At 45.8% G+C, this 24,134-nt stretch overlaps 1 protein-coding gene across 1 annotated transcript; it reads left to right on the top strand.

Annotated features, from left to right (window-relative positions):
• Positions 1-10,799: 10,799 nt before the first annotated feature.
• On the top strand, positions 10,800-13,350 carry MAP1LC3C (microtubule associated protein 1 light chain 3 gamma). The gene is made up of 4 exons (XM_006117436.5): positions 10,800-10,946; positions 11,033-11,088; positions 11,227-11,333; positions 12,457-13,350. The coding sequence occupies exons 1-4, from the start codon at positions 10,889-10,891 to the stop codon at positions 12,665-12,667; spliced, it is 432 nt and encodes a 143-aa protein (XP_006117498.1). The 5' UTR covers positions 10,800-10,888; the 3' UTR covers positions 12,668-13,350.
• The last annotated feature ends 10,784 nt before the right edge of the window (positions 13,351-24,134 follow it).

Genomic DNA, 24,134 nt, shown 5'->3' with positions numbered 1-24,134 from the left:
CCTAATAACATGCCACAGTTTCTATTCTGATTCAAATCTCTGCTTAAAAACAATAATCTGTCCTCTGCCACTTTATCATTTATAATCAAACTTGTTAGCTTTGACAGTTGTTTCATGCTTGCTGTACAGGTGGGACCTCCCTGGTCTGGCACCCTCAGTACCTGAGCAGTCCCAAACCACAGAGTCTGTGAGACCAGAGGAGGCCAAGGCTCATCTTCCAGCTGTTGGTCCTGTTTCCTAACTTGCCCTGCTGCCCCCAGCCCTGCCCGGGTTGTGCTCCCATCACACTGGGGGCACCAGGCCCTGCTGTCTCCAGCTGTGCCAGACCTCACTGTCAGTGGCCTGGGAGGGCTGTGCTCTCCACCGCACTGATCCACTGTCACCAGGGCTGCATCTCCACCACCAGTCCTGCCCCTGAACTTAACCAGCTGGGGTTCTCTGATCCAGCAATATCTGTGGTCCTACTGGACCACAGATGTTACCAGACCAGAGTCCCCCTGTTTTTAGAGGTTTAACTTGTAGTCAATCCCTTCTCCCTTACAACTTCCATCGCTTAATAAGGGTGGAGGTCAGTATGTAACCAGCCCATTTCTCATCCTAGTTCTCTAACACTGAAATAATGCGCTTACACTTATACATTGTGGTATGAAGGGAGACTACCAGTGTATGATTTGATGGATCAATTCTGCTATGTGACAGGGCAGCACATTTGCATTGAAAAAAAAAAAAAGAGTCGGCACAAAGGCAGCCCCAATTTTAATACTGGGTTTCTCCCTTCACTAAACTACGATCGTAGGTTTGCTCTCATTAATGTGAAACATTGTTTTGCCAATGATGCTAAACTAACGAATGTGGTTTCCATCTCACTTTCCATTCTGCCAGTGCTGCTCATTTCAACTAAGAGGCAATTTTGATGGGAAAAGCCCACAGCACTAGTGAGCCTCGGGCAGTGACACAAAGACAGTGGTATGCCTTAGGTGAAAGGGCAGCGTGGCAGTGATGTCCAGGACACATCCTTTTCTAGGTCACAAACTCTCAGCAAGGGCATTTCAGTACTAAATCACAGTGCTCCTGCTTTAACTGCTGCCACAGCAAATGGAGCACCAGAGCCTTCTACCTAGCATAGGCAACACTGGGATCTCACCCATGGCAGCTCACGGACCCCACTTAGAAGAAGTGAGGACTTGAACTAACTTAGAGTCGGTCTATACTATAATTTAGTTTGTAGTTCACATTAGAACAGTGAAACAACTCAGTTACATTCTAATTCACATTAACAACTCACGTTTGACCCCTGGCTCTTCCAGAAGGGGTGTCCACAGCATGGCTAGAAGCAAGCCTCCCAGATCAAACTTTCCCTAGCCTGGCTAAAACTAGCTGTGTGGCCAATAGGGCTGCAACAAAAGCTCATGCTAGCTACCCGAGCTTAGACCTAGGGCTTTAGATGGGCTTGAAAACCCAAGCCCCAACAGTCACACTGCTACTTTTAGCACATTAGGAGAGCCAAGTTTGCAGTGATCCATCACTCTCTCTATGTGGACTTAAAGGCTCATTTCCAACTACACTGGAGACACACCCATAGCTGTACCCAGAGCTTCTAGCTTGAGTCAAAAGCCAAGTTGCTGTGTCTTCACTGCTATTTTAACCCAGGATAGCTAGAAAAAGCTAAGTTTTGTTCCCCTTCCATTTAACATAAACAGCTAAGGATGTAGCCTGTCATGATACCCAGCTGAGTCCTAGATGTATCACAGACCTCAAGACATTTCTAACCCAGAGTTGTTGATTCAAGTCCCACGACTTGAACTCGAGTCGAACTTAAGTCTCCTAGGTGACTCGACCTGAGATTCAACTCGGGTTCATTGTTTGTGACTTGAGACTCGACTTGAAACTTGCTAATTTTGTTAAATTGACTTGATGAAAAAATTGTCCGAAAATCCGATATTGATGGCTTGTACAAAAGTGACTTGACATTTTTTAAATTAAGACTCAAGACTCGACTTGAAACTTGAACTGTAGTGACTTGAGACTCGACTTGGACTTGACAATGACGACTTGAAGACAACACTGCTCTGACCCAAAACAAAGGATCAGTTGCACAACTTGTTAGAGCAGCCATTAGAACAAACTCCTGTCCATATACCAGTCACAGCAGTTGGCAGTCAAACCTCACATATGTTAGATTTCTAAACATTTGCTCCAAAGCCACAGCTCTCTAAGGGTTTGATTCAAGAAGACCCACTATTAGCAGCAGTGTTTATTTAGTAAGACTGGGACAGTGCAGGTGGGGGGAAAGGGGAGGAAGGGGAAATGAATTTTTCTGTTTATAGGCAATTTTTAAAAAATTCTGACAAGCCAAATGGTTAATTGTGCTTTAGTGATTTTTAAAAGTTTGGGGGGAAGTTTGAAAGATACCCTTTTAAAGACAGGGCTTTTTTGTTTGTTTTGTTAAAAAAAAGTTTAAAGTGGCCATTTTGAATGTCTGTACATTGTTTTTATTTTTAAGTCAGGAAATGTTTGGGTATCACCAAATCTTCATTTAGTCATAGAAAGTTTCATGTGACAGATCTTTCCCATTTCTAGTGCTAGTGACTGGCCTTTAAATGCTCAGCCACATAATCCTGTCTGACTTCATCCAGTAGAGGGCAGCTGGACACATGCTGATTACGTTATATTGTACAGGTTGACATTACTGTTTAAGTCTTAATCTTTGATACTCCTGAGAAGGCTCTTTAAAAAATGATCTTACCTGCTTTCATATGTTTCTCCTGTATTTTTGCAACAGACCTACCGTGAAAGGCCTGAAAACTTGATTCCAGCACACTCTGCTCAACCCAGCAAAGCATTAGACAAGGGCTAGTGAGTTTGCCCTCAAATAAATTTGAACATTTCTTTGTTAAAGGTACTGGACAGGGACTCAGATCTGGGATCAACCAACTGCCACAGTCTCCATATGATACTCTGCAAATCACAACTATAACTGTGCTAGTTTCCCCCCTCTGTTAGAGAGGAATGGTACTTCCTCCCACCCTCAGGGTTCTCTGTAGATTGCAGGCTTTCCAAGGCAGGGATTGTCAATCATGGTGCTTGTAGAGTCCCTATCACAATGAGATCCTCATCTCATTTGTGGCCACCGACACCACTGTATTTACAGACTGTAATAAGCAAGCCGTGGGTCAGAAAATAAGGTTCTTATTCTGCAGTGCTGAATAAGGTGACTGGGGGCATTTTCTGAGCAGCATGAACATGCAAGAAACATCATGAAGCCAGATGAGACCATGAATTAAAATCCTTCGTCAGCAAGTTAGAGTCAGCAGACAAGTATCCCTTTATTTGCCTACTGAGAGTTAAAAGCATGTAGGGCTTCCAGTTGGGAGAGCTACAGCATTCAGGGGGCAAGGAGAGATGATTGGACACAGATGAGCACTGTGAATGTGCAGGGCATACATGATGGAGCCAGGCTGCATTGCTGCAAAGAAAGAACAAACCTGCTGTCAGCTATTGCTAATGAGTGTACCCCTCATTTGGGGGGAAGGCAGGGCCAAAAGGGCTTTCCTAGCCACTCTGGCTCCCTAGCAAGCTTCAGCTCGTTCCTCACCTGCATCATTGTCCAGAGCCAACGCCACCATAAGAGAAGCCAAGTTATTTTAACCTTACATATTAATGGCCATACTGGGTCAGACCAGAGGTCCCTCTAGCCCGATATCCTGTCTTCTGATGGTGGCCAATGCCAGATGCCCCAGAGGGAGTGAACAGAACAGGGAATCATCAAGTAATCCCTCTTCTGTCACCCATTTCCAGCCTCTGACAAACAGAGGCTAGGGATACCATTCCTACCTATCCTGAATTGATGGACCGAACCTCCACAAATGTATCTAGCTCTTTTTTAAACCCTATTAAAGTCCTGGGCTACGTCTAGACTGGCATGATTTTCCGGAAATGCTTCTAACGGAAAAGTTTTCCGTTAAAAGCATTTGCGGAAAAGCGCATCTAGATTGGCACGGACGCTCTTCCGCAAAAGCACTTTTTGCGGAAAAGTGTCTGTGCCAATCTAGACGCACTTTTCCACAAAAAATCCCCGATCGGGGGCTTTTTTGCACAAAACAAATCTGAGTTGTCTACACTGGCCCTTTTGTGCAAAAGCTTTGCGCAAAAGGACTTTTGCCCGAACGGGAGAAGCATAGTATTTCTGCGAGAAGCACTGATTTCAGACAGTAGAAAGTCAGTGTTCTTGCAGAAATTCAATTGGCCCGTATAGACAGCTGACAAATTTTTCCGCAAAAGCATCTGCTTTTGCAGAAAAACTTGCCAGTCTAGACACAGCCCTGGTCTTCAGAACATCCTCTGACAAGGAGTTCCACAGGCTGACTGTGCATGGTGTGAAGAAAAACATCCTTTTTTTTTTTTTAAATCTGCTACCTATTAATTTTATTTGGTGACCCCTAGTTCTTATGTAAATAACTTTTCCTTAATCACTTTCTCCAGATCTGTCAGGATTTTATAGCCCCTCCCCACTTAGTTCTCTCTTTTTTTAAGCTGAAAAGTCCCAGACTTTTTAATCTCGCTTCTCTTACCTTCCCCAAAAGTGTAATACCGAGCTCCCCCCAGCTCAGAGAAGTTGCTTATTTCAGCTACCCTTTACTACATACATTTCAGTCTTACACAGAAGACCCCCCACTTCTCTGGAGCTTAAAGCTTTTTCTATACTAAACCTCTGTGAGCAAGCTAGAAACTTCTGGTACCTTCTTGTGTTCAGAAGCACCTCTGGCTACAATACTTTTCTATTCTGAAAGAAGTCCCTTTATACTGCAGATGGAATATAGACCACCTGGAGCATTTCCCTGTTCCCCAGTCCTCCATTAATTATTTCCCTCCCAGGCTGTACGCAATCACGTGACTGGCCAGGCATAAGCCTGAGATCATTTCATTACTGACGTGCACGATGGAGATGTCAGAGTTCATTTACGCAACAGCAAACATAGGACTTTTTAAAAAGAGGCTGTAAATGTGTCAGTGAGCTGGGAGCAGATAAGAACTCAGAATTCAAGACACTGCTGTAACCCCCTCATTGTGCCGCACAAGTAGCTTTAAAGCTTATCGCAGCGATCCGATGTACTTATATGGCGCATATCATTGCAGCCACGGAGCACTACCCAAGTACTTAAAAGTAGAAATAGTTAAGCTGTCTTTCATCTTTCCTGACGAAAAGGCATTCTGAGTTTATAAGCTGTGTGTTCCAGAAAGAAGAAGAACTCGCAGAAGGAAAGCTAAGTGAAAGGAAGGAAAACTGCATTTAGTTCTGAAAGCAGTTCATTATATTCTGATCTGTTGCAGGAGTTAGTTCCACAGCCTACAGTCAATGAAAGCTCTTCCATTTACACAAACCTCCCCTGATGGAGAACAATTTAACCAGTCTGCTGAAACCTCGCAGGCCTGGGTGTGGAGAGGAAGGAAGCTAGCTAGGGCCAGCCCCTCCCAGGGCTTTGAATACCTGGAGAGAGCCTGTCAAGAGGGCCTCCCTGCTGGGGTACCTCATTGTTGCTCATCCAGGGATTAGCTTGTCCTGAGTGCTATGCCCTCTCCCGTGTCTCAGTCCATCATCTCACTCTTTCAGGAGGCACATTACACGCTCTTCTTCACTCGGGCTATTCCATCTTCTTGGCTTGATCCTCCAGCCCAGTCACTAGAGTTTTCCCCTTCTGGGGAAGAAAATCCTACTGGAAAAGCTTGTCTTAGTCTTCTGCACTGCTCTCCAGTCTGTAGCATTTGCCCAGTGACTAGCAGGAGAACCTAGTCCCACCCTGTACTCCAAGTTCAAGCCTGGGAGCCTACAACCAGTAGCCAAAGTCTGTAATACTTCAAACCTTGATGCTGTTTCCCTAGGCCAGGGTGGGGAAACCTAAGGCCTAGGCACCAGATGCAACCCTTGGCTTGACTGGATCTGGACCCCAAGGCTTGGGGCTCCTCTCCCTAGCATCGAGGAGCCCACACTTGTGCTCCAGCCCTACCTCCCGTCTCCCTGCAGTGCTGGAGCACACAAAATCTACTAGCCTGGGCCCCACAAGGCTGTGGGGGTATGAGGGGAATGTGAGGAGTGTCCTCTCACTCAGGGGCCATGTCAGTGAGTGTGTTTGGGGGGAGGGGGGCAGTTCTTTTGCTTCTCACTTGTGTGCCATCCCCCATTGATTTTTCCATGGGTCAGAGGCCTCCAATCCAAAAAAGGTTCCCCACACCAGGTTATTTCCTACCTCACCTGTATCTCCCTCTTTCTCTGCCCACCTCTGCAGATACCTTTCCTTCAAAAACAGAAGACCAGGACTTCTACTCTCCCCTAACTTCCATCTTTCCATCTCTCAACTCAAATAACTGCAGACCTTCTGACCAACAGCTCTCTCATATCTTACCTCCTGATTTTACAGCAGCTTAGCTTACACCTTGTTCAGCTGGAAAGCATCATCAAATAAAAGGTTATCAGCTCCAATTGTCCTCCAGGTGCAGCCTGTCACAAGGTTAATAGAGTCTTTCTCTCTACTTTGGGGTAGGCTCCCATTGCAAAGCCCTTGACTGGAACTCTGTATTCACTGGGAGCCTGCAGAAACAGCAGAGTGTTTGTGCAGTGATCCATTCCTGTGATGTGTTGCTAATCCTGAGCAGGATGAAACATCTTGAAAAGGGTTTGCTCAGGTATTATGTGCCAGTTCCCGCTCTCAGTGATGTGGGTGCAACTCCCATAAAAACTGGACAAGATACAAGGTTCCATAATAATAATGCTTAAAGCCAGGGTATGGGAAGGCAGGACCGAACATCTCATGGAGCCTAATGACCACTGGGAGCCATTCATCCTGAGTTTACACCTGACAAAAATATGTGGGATTTATTGCAAATAAGTCTATGTTTACTCCAAAGCCTAGGCTTAATAAAAGTGTCAGGCGAGCCCTTGTGTCTGATAAATAAATGCCTCAGATGCTAGCTTCCGTTCAGGATGACAGAACAGCTGACTAGTAAGGAGCCAATATGATTTTGGCAAAAGTAGGATCTGTTGACCTAATTGGTGAAATTAGTGGATACCATTGGGCAAAAGCAGGGGTGTGCCCACATGAAGGACCTTTCTGTCTCGTGAGCTTAGGCCCTGATCCTGTTTGAGGCAGGATCTTTGTTTGGAAGCTTGGGGAAAGGATCTTGTCTTCTTTGTACCCTTTGTAATAAATACAGGCTGTCAGATGAGGAAACTGGTGCGATGGCAAAAGCCCTAGCTGAGAAATTCATTTTTGGGTTTGGAACCCCTGAAAGTCAGGACCAGCAGTGCGGCCAATCCAAAGCATTCAGATGTCATGAGTCAGTCACATAAAAATCATGAGCTAGGTGTAAAATGATGAAGTTTTTGGTAATTAATTTGCCTTTACCACCTTCTTCCCAAGCACTTAGATTGTACTTTCCAAGCATTTGCAAAGTTTTTCTCTGTAACATGGAGGGCTAGAAACATACTTTTATTTTTACACTAGCACACTTACCTCTTTTCTATCCCCTGCTCCCCAGGAGCCCTTTTCTATTTCCCTGAACACTCTCCCTGGGCCCTTGGGAGCCATTTTCTCTCCCCCCAGATCCTCAGCCATCAGGGGAACTTTTCTCTGCCCCCAGCCACCAGGAGCCCTTTTCTCTCCTCACAGCTTCTTTGGCTGCCAGGGGCCCTTCTCTCTCTCTCCCCCATCCCTGCCAGCCACCAGGGACCCTTCTCTCTCTTCCTCTACCAGCCACCATCAGAGGCCTTTTTCCTCCCTGCCCCGGCCGCCAGGATCCTTTTTCTCCCCCCTCCAACACTGTGACCAAGGACTGGGGGGATTTGGGACAATGGGGCAACTTACCAGTGTACTGGCAGGGAAGATGGTGGAGCCCTGCCCTGCTGGTCACTCCCTTGGCAGTACAGCTGCCCCCAGTGAACACTGCAGAATAACTGTTCCCTGTGGGCTCACTGCCCCAGTGGCCACTCTCATATCACATCCCTCAGAGCAGCAGCCCCTCCCTTTGCATGTTATGAAAAGCCATCCTTTTCCCTGGGCTTCCGAGTGTCCTGGCACAACCAATCCTTGACCATAATTTAAGTTAGGAGAAGAGGAAGCTGCATACCAAATTTGGTGGCCCTAGTTCTTACCGTTTAGGAGGAGTTCTTGAACAAATGGTCTTGCAGACAGACATGCAAACAGACACACACTAAAATAGATAGATGAAAGCCAAGATTCTCCCATTGTCACATGACTCCAGGAACTGGGAGTTTAATCATCATAACAAATAGTGCAAGACTGGTAATAAAACAGTGAGAACTGACAACGCTGAAGCAAGAGAGTTACTTTGATTCTTTTCTATACAATCAGGCATGTATGACTTAGTAATCAACAAACATTGAATAATCCTATGTTTTCCCCAAACTGATAGGCTGAACAGAATACTAAGTACCATGTTATCAATGCTTATACAACACAGAGTCAGGGTGAGTTACAGTCATTCATTAGCATGGCTTACAGAAAGAGCAATAGGTCTTCTATTGACTTTACTTTTTACCAAGTCACAGCTGGTTGAGAAACTATCTTGACAGCTGTAATAGTTACAGGGATACAAGCAATGCAAGCATTGAGGGTGTAGCTGACTATAATAGGCTGGTAGACAAATCTGAAATCTATTGGGAAGCTGTAACCACTCTCACCCCGCACCGACCCCTAAAACTCCTCTATAATACCATGTTAGTGTTTCTGGAAGACAAAAGTTAGATTCTGGTTTAAAAGCCTCTTTCCAGAATTATTCAGAAAGGCTATGTCTACACTCGCGGCTTCTTGCGCCAGAAATATGCAAATGAGGCTACGCATGGAATCTCACCAAGCCTCATTTGCATACCTAATGAGACGCCATTTTTGCAGAAGAGGCTCTTGCGCCAGAAGGAGCTGTCTACACTGCCCCTTCTTGCACAAGAAAAAACCTCTTGCACAATGCCGATTACTTTTCAGGAAGAACAGCATTGCACAAAGGTGTAGTGTAGACAGCTCCTTCTGGAGCAAGAGCCTCTTCTGCAAAAATGGCGGCTCATTAGGTATGAAAATGAGGCTCGGTGATATTCCACGCTTAGCCTCATTTGCATATTTCTGGCGCAAGAAGCCACGAGTGTAGACATAGCCAAAGTGAGCTGTGTGGATACAGGATAGTGTGAAAATGAAGGAAATAATTTTAAGGGCCACTTGCTAGTATTAAGAAGCTAAATGGCAAGTTGGAGGCAGGCCCATGTGAAAGGGGAAAATAGATGGGCCATAGAGTGCTTTAAGTTAAAGATTCTCTTATGAATACCTGAATTCCCTTTACAGAGCATTATGTGTTACAGGCCAAAAGTAAAAAAAAGTCTCTCTCAGTTTGAATGACTTTTAATTTAAAGAGATTGTCAGTAGAGCTGGGAACAAACCCAACATTTTCTGGATTTGCGGGCCTGTACTTTTACCATAAGAATGTGGAATGCAGAAAAAAAAAAAAAAAAGAGAGAGAGAGAGAGAGAAACATGGCACTTAATTTTTTCCCCCGAAGTGACACTGAATGCAAAACTTTACTAACCTGAATATTTTGTCACAACCTAAGAACCAAATTCAACCTTCAGTCTTTTGAGCAAAACACTCTTTGAAAGCAATGGGAAATCAGAATTTTGTCCTTGATTTTATAACCCCAATCTCCAAGATCCTCTTTAATTAAAAACATAACCCCTGTTCTAACCTCATCAGTACCCTAAAATGACCAGGATATCAGTAGCAAACAAACAGCCCTTACAAAATCTATTTTTCTCTTGCTTACGTTCTGTCATCCCTGTGTCTGACTGAAAATGCGGTAGCTGAGTTAAGCAATGAAAGATGTCAGGTGCATACAGCTCAGTACGTTACTAAAACAATGCAGTGCGGATAATCTTATTTAATTCAAAATGGGTGAAATCACCCATGCAGACAGCTAGCAAAGGCCTGTGCACCACTTAAGTCTTACTTAAACACTCAGACAGGACCTTTAGCCAGACCCTCAAAGGTATTTATGCTTTTAACTTTCACTGATTTCAATTTCCACTGACACTAATGGCAGTTAGGAGCCTAAATACCTCTCAAAATCTGGGCCTCGGCCTCTGCAAATGATTGATTAACCCCTCCGTTCACCCAATGAGACCAAGCAGGCTGGTCCAGCAGTTTGTTCACACAGCAGTTTGCTCTAGGGCTACGTCTAGATTGCAACCCTTTTACGAAAAAGGGATGCAATCTAGATGTAGCCTAGGTGTAGCATATTGTAATAACACTAGCATGATGCATACAGCAAAGCCCCAGTCTTGTCCCATCTTCTTCTAGCAGGGCATGGAGGTGTTCCTCTGCCCCCCACAAGAAGTGCCTGCAGTTTCTCTCACGTAACCCCTGTTGGACAAATTGTTTTTAATGGGTCTAGGAAGGCATCATAAGCAGCTGTCCTCAAATAGCGCAGAGTCTGGAATGAGGTAGAGACCCCTGAAAAACTGTGTGAACTAAAGACATCCTGACATAAGCTGTGAAACAAATAATGTGGGAGATACAATGTGTCAGGATGTCCTTCTAGCACCCTGTGTTCGCTGTCCTGGGCAGGTACAGAAGGCAGAACAAATCCTCCGCACTCTTATGTCTTACAGGCAGATCCCAGCATTCCCTGGTAAGCTAGCTTCAGCCTGGTAGAACCTACCCTTGCTGTGTGGGAGAAATGGGGGTGGGGCAAGGGAGTAACATGATGTCATAACTAGGCCTTTATAAGGGGCTCAGCTTAACCTTTCACAGTTTGAATTCAGCTGTGGTGGAAGACTAGGAGCTAGCTGCTTGTTTTTGTTAAGTCCTAGTAACAAAGTCTTCTAGTAAAGAAGATGCAAACTCTGCATAGCAGTCAATCTGCCAGACCTTTTAAACTGAGAAAGAGTTTTGGTAATTCATCGGGGTGTTTTACATAACAAAGTTATAGCAGAGTTTGTGGAATGCATGTGTTTAATATTTGTTTTTCTTTTGCACAGCAACTAGGCTGGAAGAAGTAGCTGGAATTCGAGCAAAGTTCCCAACAAAAGTCCCGGTAAATATATCTGTTTTTTATGTTAGTATTTGAGCCTTTTTTTAAGTTTAAAGTGGAGCTATTGAAGTCTGTTTTTTAAAAAAATCAAACCTTTTCAATTGCTTTACAAACGATCTCTTATTACTTGTTTAAAAACAGGTAATTGTTGAACGGTATCAGAAAGAAAAATATCTTCCTCTGCTGGACAAAACAAAATTTCTTGTTCCTCAAGAGCTGACCATGACACAGTTTATAACTATCATTAGGTATGTAGCAAATCTGGGAATAGCGGTTAGCACTATATAAATGTGGCTGTGTGCTCTTAAGCTGTGGCTTGCAAGTTGTGGATGTTAATTTGAATCATTCTCCAGTAGTCTGTGGAGGGACTCAGGTTTACTGAGTGCTGTGTGTGGGAAGTGTAGGGGGGCCCTTCTCTCTGCCTGCAAGACTCTGACAAGGGCAAAACATACGATGTGTTCTCTTTTAAGATAAGTTTTCTTTCTAAATCTGGTCAGAGCTTCTTGTGAAATCCAGTGACCACAGAGGAGCACAAAGTTTGTTCATGAGCTTGAGTAAACAGGGTTTTTGTCTGATTCATGTCCTGCGTGCCTCTGTGATGAGAAATTAAAGGGGTAACCAGCACTCAAATTCCCATCCCAGCACTGCTAATGACTTGCTGTAAACCTGAATAAACCGTCAGAATTGTCTCAGGTGTGGGTTGTGCAAAGCATAATGCTTCTAAATTGCTTTGAGGTCCTTGGCCAAAAGCTCTCTAGGGAAGCAGTCCCCTACTCCTGGAATAAGTATATTCTAGAGTGTCATTTTAAAAGAACATTGCCTTTTAAAAAGCCTATGATGTCTATACAATACAATAGCTTCCATCAAGCACAAAGAGCATGCATGGAGGTGGATGGGCAGCCAGGCCTAACTCTGTTGGAGCTGAGCCCCTTGCAGAAGGAATGTCTCAAAGACTGCAAATCTCTGAATAGGGCTGTAAATAAGAGTGTCTTCAAACCTTTAGTTTTGCAGCATATGCAGAACAGTGCTGAAGAAACATCTGCAGTTTAAAAGTATTTAGCCACCGCAATTGAGTAAACAAAGCCCTGACTTCAGAGCTTTTCTGCTTCAAATATTTGACTTGGGAGACTTGCATAAAAGAGCCTCAGACTTTGAAAAAATATGGGTTTAAAGCTACCTACTAACGTTAACCCATATTGACTCAAAGCTCTCTGGCTCATCTTCTACAGTACGAAACGGTTTCACAACGGCAATACCTGTCATTCCATTAGTCAATGTGGATAAAACATACAATGCAAAAAAGGAAACACCTCCAGAAGTACCTTGTATTTTAAAAATATTTTTCCCCCTGCCCCTTTCACCTAAATCCAGAAGCAGAATGGCCCTAAATGCTACACAAGCTTTCTACCTGCTGGTGAACAACAAGAGTCTGGCCAGTATGACTCTGACGCTGGCTGAAGTATACAGAGACTACAAAGATGAAGATGGCTTTGTATACATGACCTATGCTTCCCAGGAGATGTTTGGATGTTTCGTGCCCCCTCCGCAAGGGAACGTTATGGAATGCCTTCTAAGAACATAAGGGCATGTCTTGCTGCTAGGCAGCTGATGATGCTACTGACTTGAAGATCAGAAGTGATCTTTTTAGTATGGGCTCTTAAAACACTGTACTGTGGACTTGTGGCCCAGAAGTTGGCAGGACCAACTAAAGCAGAAGTGGTGGTGCTCTGTGCCTCGATTTAAAAAACTTTGGAGATAAAATATATATATTTTATATGTGGAAAAGACACTAGTGGGGGTTTTTTGAACTGCACCTTGAGAATTCTTTTTTGTAATGTTAACACTTAAGTTATAACTGCTTTTTAAGGGACTTCTAAAGTCGGAGCTTAATAGTCGAATAAAGATACTTTTAAGACTAGGCTGAATGCCAATATTGGTCTGGGGGGAAGCAGATAAAAAAATCTCTTGGGAGGGGGGGGGGAATGTCTTGGAATTTATCTCATATCATTTTAAAGAGGTGACTTGGAACGATGTAAAGAACATGGGCACATAGCATTAAGAGAGTATTACTTTATGCTGCATGTCCATACCTGAGCCTGTATGGAATCACCTGTAACATGTAAAGCATATAACATGTAAAGCATATTGTTAACACAGGTTCGTTGTCTCTTTGGAAATGCTCCTGTTGAGCCACATTAATGGCAAAGCTATTGTATAATCTAATTAAACAGGAGCACAGTAATAAAACAGTTGATTTGACCAGCATCTGAGTTCATATTTCTACACCAAATGCTGATTACCTGCCTAAAATAAGGTATTAAGCAGCCAGTGCCCTTCTTGGGTCTCCGCAGAGCACTTTTTACAGTTGTAACAGTATTTCTGGCTTGAGGTTAAGCTACACTGCTTTTTGAACTCTGCCCCAGGCTGAGTAGACAGATTGCTTTGTATCTAGCAACAGCTTAGTGAGGTCTTTTAAATGGGAGACCCATGTCAGTCTAATCTTCCTTACACCAGAGCCTAGAGGAAAGGAAAACAGAACTCTTGAGGATACATTCTGAATTAAATAAAACTCTGCTGCATACAATAGCGGTGCCTTGAAGTGGGGTAGGGCTGGAGACCCCCTGGCTACATCTAGACTGGCATGATTTTCCGTAAATGCTTTTAATAGGAAAAACTTTTCTGTTAAAGCATTTGTGGAAAAGAGCATCTAGATTGGCACGGATGCTTTTGCACAAAAGCTTTTTTGTGGAAAAGCGTCCGTGCCAATCTAGACACGGTTTTGCGCAAGAAAGCCCAGATTGCCATTTTCGCCATCGGGGCTTTTTTTGCACAAAACAGTTTTTAGCTGTCTACACTGGCCCTCTTGCGCAAAAGCATTTGCACAAGAGGGCTTTTTCCCCAGTGGGAGCAGCATAGTATTTGTGCAAGAACACTGACAATCTTACATGAGATCATCAGTGTTCTTGCGCAAATTCAAGTGGCCAGTGTCGACCGTTGGCAAGTTTTTCCGCAGAAGCAGTTGCTTTTGCAGAAAAACTTGCCAGTCTAGGCACAGCCCCTGTGTTTCCTTTTAAATGCTAAAACTAAGACCAGACCGCTCTTTTCAAAGGCAGCACTACAGAAGCCAGCTTAAAAAAATATATAGTTTAAGCAAAATCACTGGCTTGCTGAAAAGAGCAATGCCCTCTAGGGTATGTATTACCTACTCCTAGGATAGTGCTGCATTCCAGAGTCTGACATGGACTGTTCTCATTAGTCTCATAAAGGCACAGTGGAAATAGTTTCTGAGTGAGCTCCAGCAGGCAGTGGTTACAAGCCCTCTGGGAGCTAGGAAGGCACCACTTTGGCAGGCACAACACTGAGCCCTCCTGGGTGGCTGTAACACTCTTTTAACTGGCCAGGAACAAAAGGATGATTGACAGGACTCAAAGCTATAGTGCCTTCTAGCTTGTGTTAGAGGTGGTTGGCTCCTCTGTTTTCACCTCCCTATGTTGTGTGTGTGGTGTGTGTGTGTGTGATAGACTGTATAGAGGGAAACACTCCAAGGATTTGGCTAGGGAGATTACATAACTTCAGCTTCCAGAGATCCAGCCAAATTGTCAGCCCTAGAAAGCTGATTATAAAAGTATGGCACTAACCTGTCTGAACCCTACAGCTCCTATGAACTGGGCAGTCACTGGGCTTTCCCTCCTGGATGTATCAAAACAAACAGGCCTAACACAAAACCAGCACTGCCTTCAAAAGCTGAGGTTTCAAAACATCCTTCAGTGAAGACCCCAGTAGGAGTGGTTTTTTCCCAGCCCAGCTGCAGGTGGCCTTGGCTTGAACATGTTATGGATGCTCCTGAACTACGGGGAGGTGGTGCCATTTAACCCAACTAGAAAAGGGGCAAACAGAGAGCCGGCTGCTGTGTTGGCCTGTGCAACTGAGATACCACAGGGCTCCTTCCAGCAGAGCTGCTGTTCAGAGAGTCAATATTTAGGTAAGATATATACAGTGAGGTGCTGCAGTATTGAAGAGCAGGGCACCAGTGCTAGAATGTACACTAGGTGAATCTGTCTGTAATGTTTCTGAGGGGGGTTATGAAAGGGAGTTCTTTGTGGGTCTCACAGGGCCCACCAGGGGCTTGACCCTAGGCATGGGAACAAACAATCTAGACATTAGTGTTGACTCTGCCGCAAATGATGGGTTCCCTCCTGCAAGGTGCTGAACCTTTTTGGCCCCAGCCATTTAAGCATGGACCCATTCATGTGCTGCTGATATTCTTTGCTGGATTGGGGCCACAACATCCAGCCCCACTCACCGCATCTAACTGTACCTGCGCTGGTTCAAACCGTGTGCTTCGACTTCCCTATCTGTAAAATAGGGAGCACACTTACCCATCAGTTTGCAAGCACTTTGAGGCTATGTCTACACTCTTGTGCCAGAAATATGCAAATGAGGCTAAGCATGGAATATCACTGAGCCTCATTTGCATACATAATGAGCTGCCATTTTTTGCAGAAGAGGCTTCTGCACTGCCCCTTCTCGCGCAACAAAAACCCTCTTGCGCAATGCCGCTACGCTGATTATTTTCAGGAATAACGACATTGCGCAAGAGGGGTTTTCTTGCACAAGAAGGGGCAGTGTAGACAGCTCCTTCTGGTGCAAGAGCCTCTTCTGCAAAAGTGGCAGCTCATTAAGTATGCAAATGAGGCTTGGCAATATTCCACACTTAGCTTCATTTTCATATTTCTGGCACAAGACGCCACGACTGTAGACATAGCCTGAGAGTCTCTGCAGAAGGCTGGAATTGCCTGTCCATAAGCCTTTTTAAGGCCCCTTGAAGTGGGGTTACATCATTAACTGTAGCATGGGTATTCTAACCTGGAAAAGCATAAAACTGCAGTGAGGGTGACTTTGCAGTTAAACCATTCGTACTAATGAGTAGTGCCATTCATAGCAGACAGGGCTGTGGAAGCTCCCTAGGCTCTGTCTACACTAGTGCTTTATTTTGAAATAACCCCCCCTTAGATTGAATTTATAAACTGTGTCCACACTCCCAACCCTGTGATTTCAAAATAACAGGTCGCTTATTTTTAAATCTGCACTCCTTTTCATGAGGCATAATGCTAATTTTGAAATAGCTATTTTGAAATAGCGTTAGTGTGAATGCTCCGGTGCCGCTCTTTTGAAATAACTACGCCCCAGAGTATGTTGAACTAATTACCCCCCCAGTGCTTCCCGGGGCTCTAAGTCGGGGTAGTGCATCCATATTAATGGAGCCTGCCTCGGACTAATTTCAAGGTTTCCCCGTAGTGCGGACACATTATTTGATTTTGCAGAATCGGGAGAAATACGTCAAATTTAGTTATTTCAAAATAGTTTCCATGGCTTAGGTGAGTAACTCTTCTGGAATAATGAGCAGGAGTGAGGGATAGTGTCTGACCCTAGTTGGTGTCTAAAAGAGGCTATCTGTTGCCTTTCACCTGGTACCATCATTTGCACCTCTGCTAAGTCAATATCAAGTGCTCCCATGGTAGCCTTGTACCCAGACTTTGCACAGGAATGAATGGCTACACCAGGGGTGGCCAACCTGTGGCTCCAGAGCCACATGCAGCTCTTCAGAAGTTAATATGCGGCTCCTTACATCGGTACCAAATCCAGGGCTGGAGCTTAAGGTGCCAACTTTCCACTGGGCTGGAGGGTGCTCACTGTTCAAACGCCAGCACTGCCATAGGCGCTGTCTCCTTCCACCCTTTCCCCCTAGGATCCTGCCACTTGCCACCCTCTCCACTGTCTCCCACTAAGAAAGAGCTGATCCCAGGGGGCAGGAGGAAAAGGAGAAGGAGGCGCTGAGTGGTGGGGCTGCCAGTGGGCGGGATGTACTGAGAGCGGTGGTGGGGAGATAATCAGGGCTAGTAACATAGAACTGTTGCTCTTTGGCAATGTGCATTGGCAAATTCTGGCTCCTTCTCAGGTGTAGGTTAGCCACCCCTGGGGTATGCTAAGGGCACAACAGCAGAGAATCAGACCCTGATGTATTTTTCTTTCAGCAGCTGGATCCTGCCATTGCAGCACATGAGTAACTCCTAGGGTCAGGATTGCCAGGTGTCCCGTTTTGAACTGGACAGTCCAGTATTTGAGCTTTCTGTTTGGGAAACAAATTGAGAAAATATCAATGAGAAAATATAAGTGTCCGGTATTTTCTAAATCAGATGGAGCGTAGATTGTGATGTAATGTCAAGTGTGTCCAGTATTTTTGTTGAAACCATCTGGCAACCCTACCTAGGTGGGGACCTACCACTAGGCAAACAAGATCATCAAAATCTTTCATGTGCATCCTTTAAGAAAAGTAAGACCTTTATGCAGTCAACATGTGGCCTTCAGAAACAGGAAAGTTTCATGCTTGGTGTGTGCTGGCTGCTTAGCAGGACAGTCTGAGGCAGAGAGTGGTTGGTCATCTTTTCTGGGGGTGGGGTGGGGTAGCTTCCCTACCCCATCTTGATATATTATTTGAATTGATAGAAGCACCTTCTCTTGTGTGGCCAACTTGCACATATTAAGAGGCGGGGCATCTCATGTCATGATAGACATTAGGAAGAAACCCTTCCCTGATAAGATCACTGCGCAGACAGAGAGTTTGCTACCTAAATAGGAGGCATTGAGTCATTTCTGTAAGTCCACCAAGGTGGGGTTGGGGGAGAGGGCACTGTTGAAGGAGGAAGTAAGTGTCTACAATTCTCCTATGATTTGGTTATACATACCAAAAGCACAGTCATGCTATTTTCAGGCAGAAGGACAATGACTAGGAAACAACTCAAGATAGAACAAAAGTCACATCTCAAAAAGAGCATCTATCCTTTGACACAAACATAAATTTAGAAGGATTAAATTATAAGAGGTGTTGATTCTACTGTACAGACACAACATGATTAAATAAATATTTCCCTTCATAATAATTGAAATTTACAGAGAGACAAAAAGAAAACTGCAGAGAGCTTATTAGAGTTTGATTTAAGTTCATTTGTTGTATATTTTGACATGTGATATTGGCAGTTTGTGTTTTAATAGTGATAAAACTTTATATTTTTGAACCTCAACATCTGTCCTTAGCTTATTATTGCCTGATACTCCTTAGTGTCTGGGCCTCCATAATCCACGCTTCATTTGCATTACCTCTTTCGGCAAAACTCATAGGCTGTGTCTACACTGGCCACATAACCCGTAATAGCTATGGAAATGAGAGAAGTCAGAATAGGGAAATGCGCGGGGGATTTAAATATCCCCCGTGGGATTGAAATAAACATGGCCGCCGCTTTTTTCCGGCTTGGGGAAAAGCCGGAAAAGAGCGTCCAGACTGGCGCGATCCTCCAGAATAAAGCCCTATTCCGGAGGATCTCTTATTCCTACTTGCAAGGAATAGGGCTCTTATTCCTACTTGCAAGGAATAAGAGATCCTCCGGAATAGGGCTTTATTCCGGAGGATCGCACCAGTCTGGATGCTCTTTACCGGCTTTTCCCCAAGCCGGAAAAAAGTGGCGGCCATGTTTATTTCAATCCCACGGGGGATATTTAAATCCCCCGCGCATTTCCCTATTCTGACTTCTCTCATTTCCATAGCTATTACGGGTTATGTGGCCAGTGTAGACACAGCCATAGTGTATCCGTAACCCTAGTAAAGTTGGGAGGGGAAACACAACTGCACATAGGGAATGGAGGGGACATGTGCCCTATTCATGGGGGGTACGTCTAGACTGGCAAGATTTTGCGCAAAAGCAATTGCTTTTGCGCAAAAACTTGCCAGCTGTCTACATTGGCCACTTGAATTTGCGCAAGAACACTGACATTCTAATGTAAGAATTCAGTGCTTCCTGCGCAAATACTTTGACGCTCCCGCTCAGGGATAAGCCCTCTTGCGCAAGAATACTTGCGCAAGAGGGCCAGTGTAGACAGGCACCTTAATTTTTTGCGCAAAAAAGCACGATGGCTAAAATGGCCATCGGAGCTTTCTTGCGCAAAAGCGCATCTATACTGGGCATGGATGCTTTTGCACAAAAGCATCCATGCAAATCTAGACGCTATTTTGCGGAAATACTTTTAACGGAAAAACTTTTCTGTTAAAAGTATTTCCACAAAATCATGCCAGTCTAGACACAGCCAGGGTGTCCCAGCAAAGTGTTAATGAAACCAAACCAGGTTGCACATTAGAGCGGTCCCAAAAACTAGAAAGGGATGTCTCTATCAGCTACAGGTTTCCCAGGTACAGCTGGTGAAAAAAGTTTCTCATGTCCATGATTTCAACAGAAACAAACAAAAACAAACCAACCAACCAATAATGCTGCAGTTTCTTCTGAACGTTTTGATTTTTCAGGAACAATTTGAATACTGATAAATGTATGGTTTTTGTCCAATATAGATAGGGTTTGGGGCATTTTTTTAAGAGACAAAGGAATCCAATTTGTTGCAGAAAGCAGAGCATTTTTTTGTGAAAAAATGTTGCTTACGCTGAAATCCAAGTTTTCTGTCAAAAAACAGTCTTGACAGAAAGTGTAGCCTGGGAATGTAATTTCCGTCTGGTATAGATGTAGATGTGCTAGCTTTGGATAACGTGACATGCTAAAAATAGCACCGAAGGCATGGCAGCATGGCAAATTGCCAAGTACTAGCCCCCTTGGTAAGGCCTCAGAGCAGATAGCTCAAGCTTCCACGGTTACGCCTGCTATTTTTAACACATTAGCTCATTCAAAGCTAGCACACATATGTCTACATGAGCTGGAAATTACACCTCCCGCTCCAGTGTAGATGTACCCTAAGGGGATTGCTTAAGACTAAAATCAGCATTAAAAGGTCTAGGAAGTAGTAAGCTACCATCCTTTGAAGCAAGGAGTCTCTGCTACTTTGCAGAATAGGAGCAGTCTTGAGATCCTTTCCACCCCATCTTAGTAAACTCAGAAAAAGCAGCACTTTGGGACTGAAAGGAACCTGCAGGGAATCAAGCAGGCTGATTATTTTAATATCTATGCTAGAGTAGTGGCCAGAGACTCTAGTCAAAATCAGAACCCTTTGGCAAACACACACAAAGACATGGGGCAAGATCTGCAAAAGTCCCTCGTGGTTCGGGGTGCCTCCATTCTGGGAGCCCATTTTAAAGGAGGCAGATTATCAGCAGATTATCAGGTAGGCCGTCCATCCTGAAATCAGGCATCTTCTTTAAAGTATCCAAAGCTGAGCACCCAAAATCATTAGTCACTTCTGAGCATCTTGGTTTTGCTCCTTGTTCTAAAGCATGGGTTTCCAAACTGGGGGGCGTGCCCCGCTGGGGGGGAGGGCGTGAAGAAATTCCAAGGGTGCATGAGGAAACCCAGCCTCTTCTCCCCTCCCCCCCATCAAGTTTTGCTGCCCTGTTCAGTTCCTTTTTTCCTTTTTTTTGCTCAAGTTTTGCTGCTATTTGGAAGGGGGGCGTGAGGGTTTTTCAAAAAATCAAAAAGGGGGGGGTGTGATGCCAAAAAGTTTGGGAACCACTGTTCTAAAACATTTATCATCCATTTCTGATAATGGCTATTTAAAAAGATATAATGCAATGTTACATACAGTTCTGAAATGTAAAAATGGTTGGAAAGCCGTTCCTTTCTTCGTTTGCCTGCTCAGACCAGAGTTCAGCTTTTCCTATCTGCCTTGCAACAGCTGACATCAGGCAATCACCTCAAAACGGTACTGGAAATGCTGCTTCACAGGGCATGTGAATGGTCATGTAGGCCTACAAGGCACAGTTGATAACCTGAATTTAGGATTTGGCTCATAAGCACGCAAAGGAGCTTTCCAAACAGTTTGGATTTAAAAATTGTTTGTAAAAGTTGCACAGGTGAAATAAATTGTATGAATGGAGATATTAAACACCATGTAAAGCTTTGCAAGCAACCACATTTTTTTAACTGCTTCCAAGCAATTATGGTGTCAAAGCCATTGACAATAAACGAAGAGAAAGCAGAAATGGTAACACACTAGTCAGCAGATTTTCTCCTGTTTCCTAGCCCTTCCTCAAGCAAGTACAGGCAGTCCCCGGGTTACGTACAAGATAGGGACTGTAGGTTTGTTCTTAAGTTGAATCTGTATGTAAGTCGGAACTGGCGTCCAGATTCAGCCGCTGCTGAAACTGACCAGCACTGACTACAGGAAGCCCGAGGCAGAGTTGCTCTGCCCCGGGCTTCCTGGAATCAGCCTCTGATCAGTTTCAACAGGCTGAATCTGGATGCCAGTTCCGACTTACATACAGATTCAACTTAAGAACCCCAGGCGTCCCCAAGTCAGCTGCTGCTGAAACTGATCAGCAGCTGATTCCAGGAAGCCTGGGGCAGAGCAACTCTGCCTTGGGCTTCCTGTAGTCAGCGGTGGTCAGTTTCAGCAGCAGCTGACTTGGGGACGCCTGGGGCAGAGCAGCTGGGGTGCTGCTGGGTTGCTCCAGTAGCGCCGCTCCTCAGCGCTACTAAACCAATCCTCCAGCACCCCAGCTGCTCTGCCCCAGGCGTCCTGATTCAGCCGCTGCTGAAACTGACCAGCAGCAGCTGAATCAGGACGCCTGGGGCAGAGCAGCTGGGGTGCTGCCGGGTGGTCCAGTAGCGCCCAGAGCGGCGCTGCAGGACCAACCGGCAGTGCCCCAGCTGCTCTACCACAGGCGTCCGGAGAAAAGCCTGGATTGCTGGGGGGGGGCGTACTAGCTGCGCCCCCCCCCAGCAGACCAGGGAGACGCGGGCGGGGGACCAAGATGCACTGTGGTCCCGCCGCCCGAGTCCTCTACGGCTTTGCTCCACGTCTCCCTGGTCTGCTGGAGACCAGCAGACCAGGGAGACGGGGAGCAAAGCAGTGGAGCACACTGGCAGCGGGACAGCTGCGGCGCGGCTGGGCTGTCCGCTGCCCGCGTGCTCCGCAGCTTTGCTCCCCATCTCCCTGGTCTGCTGGAGACCAGCAGACCAGGGAGACGGGGAGCAAAGCCTCTGAGGACGCCGGCAGCGGGACAGCCGCGGCGCGTCCGGGCTGTCCGCTGCCCTCGTGCTCCCCGGCTTTGCTCCTCGTCTCGCTGGTCTGGACCTGGGAGATGGGCAGCAAACCCCGTTCGTAACTGCGGATCCGACCTAAGTCGGATCCGCGTAACTCGGGGACTGCCTGTATTTTCATTATTTTTTATTTAGGCTGACATGATTGATTGCGATCTCTCTGGAACGCCACATATAAATCAGAGCACTAACACAAGAACTAATCCTCACTGGTGAAGCACATTGCTTCATCTCCTGATAAACTAGCATCATAATGAACAGGGATTAAATCAATAAAGTTTAACAGAAGTGCAACAGGGTTTTAAAGGAATTTTGAAGGATCCCATTTTCTTTCTGTAGTTTTTGAATGTTTCTATCAAATTCTATACAAAGGATACAGTTAAATCCTATAGGATGATTCAAACACCTGGTCTGTGATCAGTTTCTCCAAAATGCTCCATGGCTTTTCTTAAAGGTTGTTACAACCTGCTCTTCTCCCCAGCTTTTGGATGTTGCTTAATAAAGGGCTCAAGTTCCCAGGGCAAGTGCTGTATCACTTTCTGCATCTATAAAGTGCCAAACAACCTGTTAGGTGTTATATGAACAATAATCTCATTTTAATTGAGGACAACTAATCTTGGCTCAGTTAGTGCTAGCAGCTTCCCTTAGGTATAGTCACAGCCTTACCATTTTGTTCCCTTTTTGCCGCTTTTGTTTGCCAGCTGATATCCTTATGCAAGTAGCAAATGCTCCTTCTGCATCATGCAGGTAACTTATATCTATTACAGCTGGTTAGCAGCAGTGCATTGTGGCCTCCATTGGGAACTGGCCAATTTAGGGCATGGAAAATCAGCCCAGTCTCTGTCCCCTTCCCCTCGTCCTGACCCCGAGGAGACAGCGTTTCTTTTCAGCAGCAGATGGAATTTCCCCGTCAGTTAGGAAGGGAAGGGGGGGGGGCTGCTGGGAATGTTCAGCACTTACATCATGTTCAGTAGGGACTGATTGGAAAGGGTCTTTGTGAAGTTCCCTGTGGCTTGTGGCAGAGTGGGCTTGTGGGGTTTATCTTCACTAATACTCAGCAGACAGGGCCGGATTAAGGCGTGGGCTAGCCGGGCAGCTGCCCAGGGCGCCAACCTATGGGGGGTGCCTGATGGTAGCTCTAAGAAGCGCACACCACCCCTTAGAGCTGCCATCAGGCACTGCGCGCCCAGCTCCTGGATCGCAGGCTGCAGCAGCTCCCAGCAGCCACCCTGCAGCGACTGCCCAGAGCGGGGGCCGTGTTAACCCCCGCAGCACCAGCCAGCAGTGCCCTTTCCCCCGTGGCCGCGGGGCCCTGCACAGCCAGGCATGGCCCACTCTGGGCGGCCCTGGGCTACGCGCCAGCAGCAGTAGCCGGGCTAGGCCGGGCCGGGCACGTGTGTCCTGCCACCGCCAGCTCCACGCGCCCTCCCCCATGCGCTGGACGGGGGCGGGGCCACGCATGCACCCTCCCCAAACCCGGGGTGCAATTAAACTGTCTGCCCGGGGTGCCGGAATGGCTCGGTCCGGCCCTGTCAGCAGATCAAGAGCATGCGCCTACTTTTATTTTGATTGAAAAGGCTCAGGCTGGATCCCCCGCTGGCCTTCTAATGCAAGCCCATCACATGATGGGAATTGGGTGCTGGCAGTTGACTTCACTGATACAGAGACAAGGCTCAAAGAATGAGGTGCATCTGCCAGCTCTCACTGGATGGGAAATAAATCTCTGAGTGTTTCCAATTCACAAGAGCAGAGCCAGAGGCTTACCACAGATCTGCAGGGAGTTCTTTACCTCTGCCTGCCAGTGAGCAAGCGGCAGCCACATAGATGGATGTAAACTGGCACATCAACACTCCCACACCCCAGCTGCCTGTGGCCTCGGATTCTCCATCTGTGAAGGAGTGGAAAGCGTGAGCCTCAGTGTGACCTCACTAATGTGGCCATTACAGCTGTCCACTCCCCAAGAGGAGTTACCAGAGAAACAGATGGCCGGGACCTGTAGCTTTTGCCTGAACCAAG

The sequence above is a fragment of the Pelodiscus sinensis genome, chromosome 3 (genome assembly GCF_052426305.1).
Source record: "Pelodiscus sinensis isolate ZL-2025 chromosome 3, ASM5242630v1, whole genome shotgun sequence".
NCBI lineage: Eukaryota > Metazoa > Chordata > Testudines > Trionychidae > Pelodiscus > Pelodiscus sinensis.
Note: the sequence above shows the minus strand (reverse complement) of the source record. Positions and strands in the feature narration are given on the sequence as shown.

Coding starts and splice junctions, on each gene's coding strand:
- MAP1LC3C (XM_006117436.5), top strand. CDS start 10,889: ATGCAAACTCTGCATAGCAGTCAATCTGCCAGACCTTTTAAACTGAGA. Junction 10,947..11,032: donor TAAACTGAGAAAGAGTTTTG/GTAATTCATCGG, acceptor TCTTTTGCACAG/CAACTAGGCTGGAAGAAGTA. Junction 11,334..12,456: donor CAGTTTATAACTATCATTAG/GTATGTAGCAAA, acceptor ACCTAAATCCAG/AAGCAGAATGGCCCTAAATG.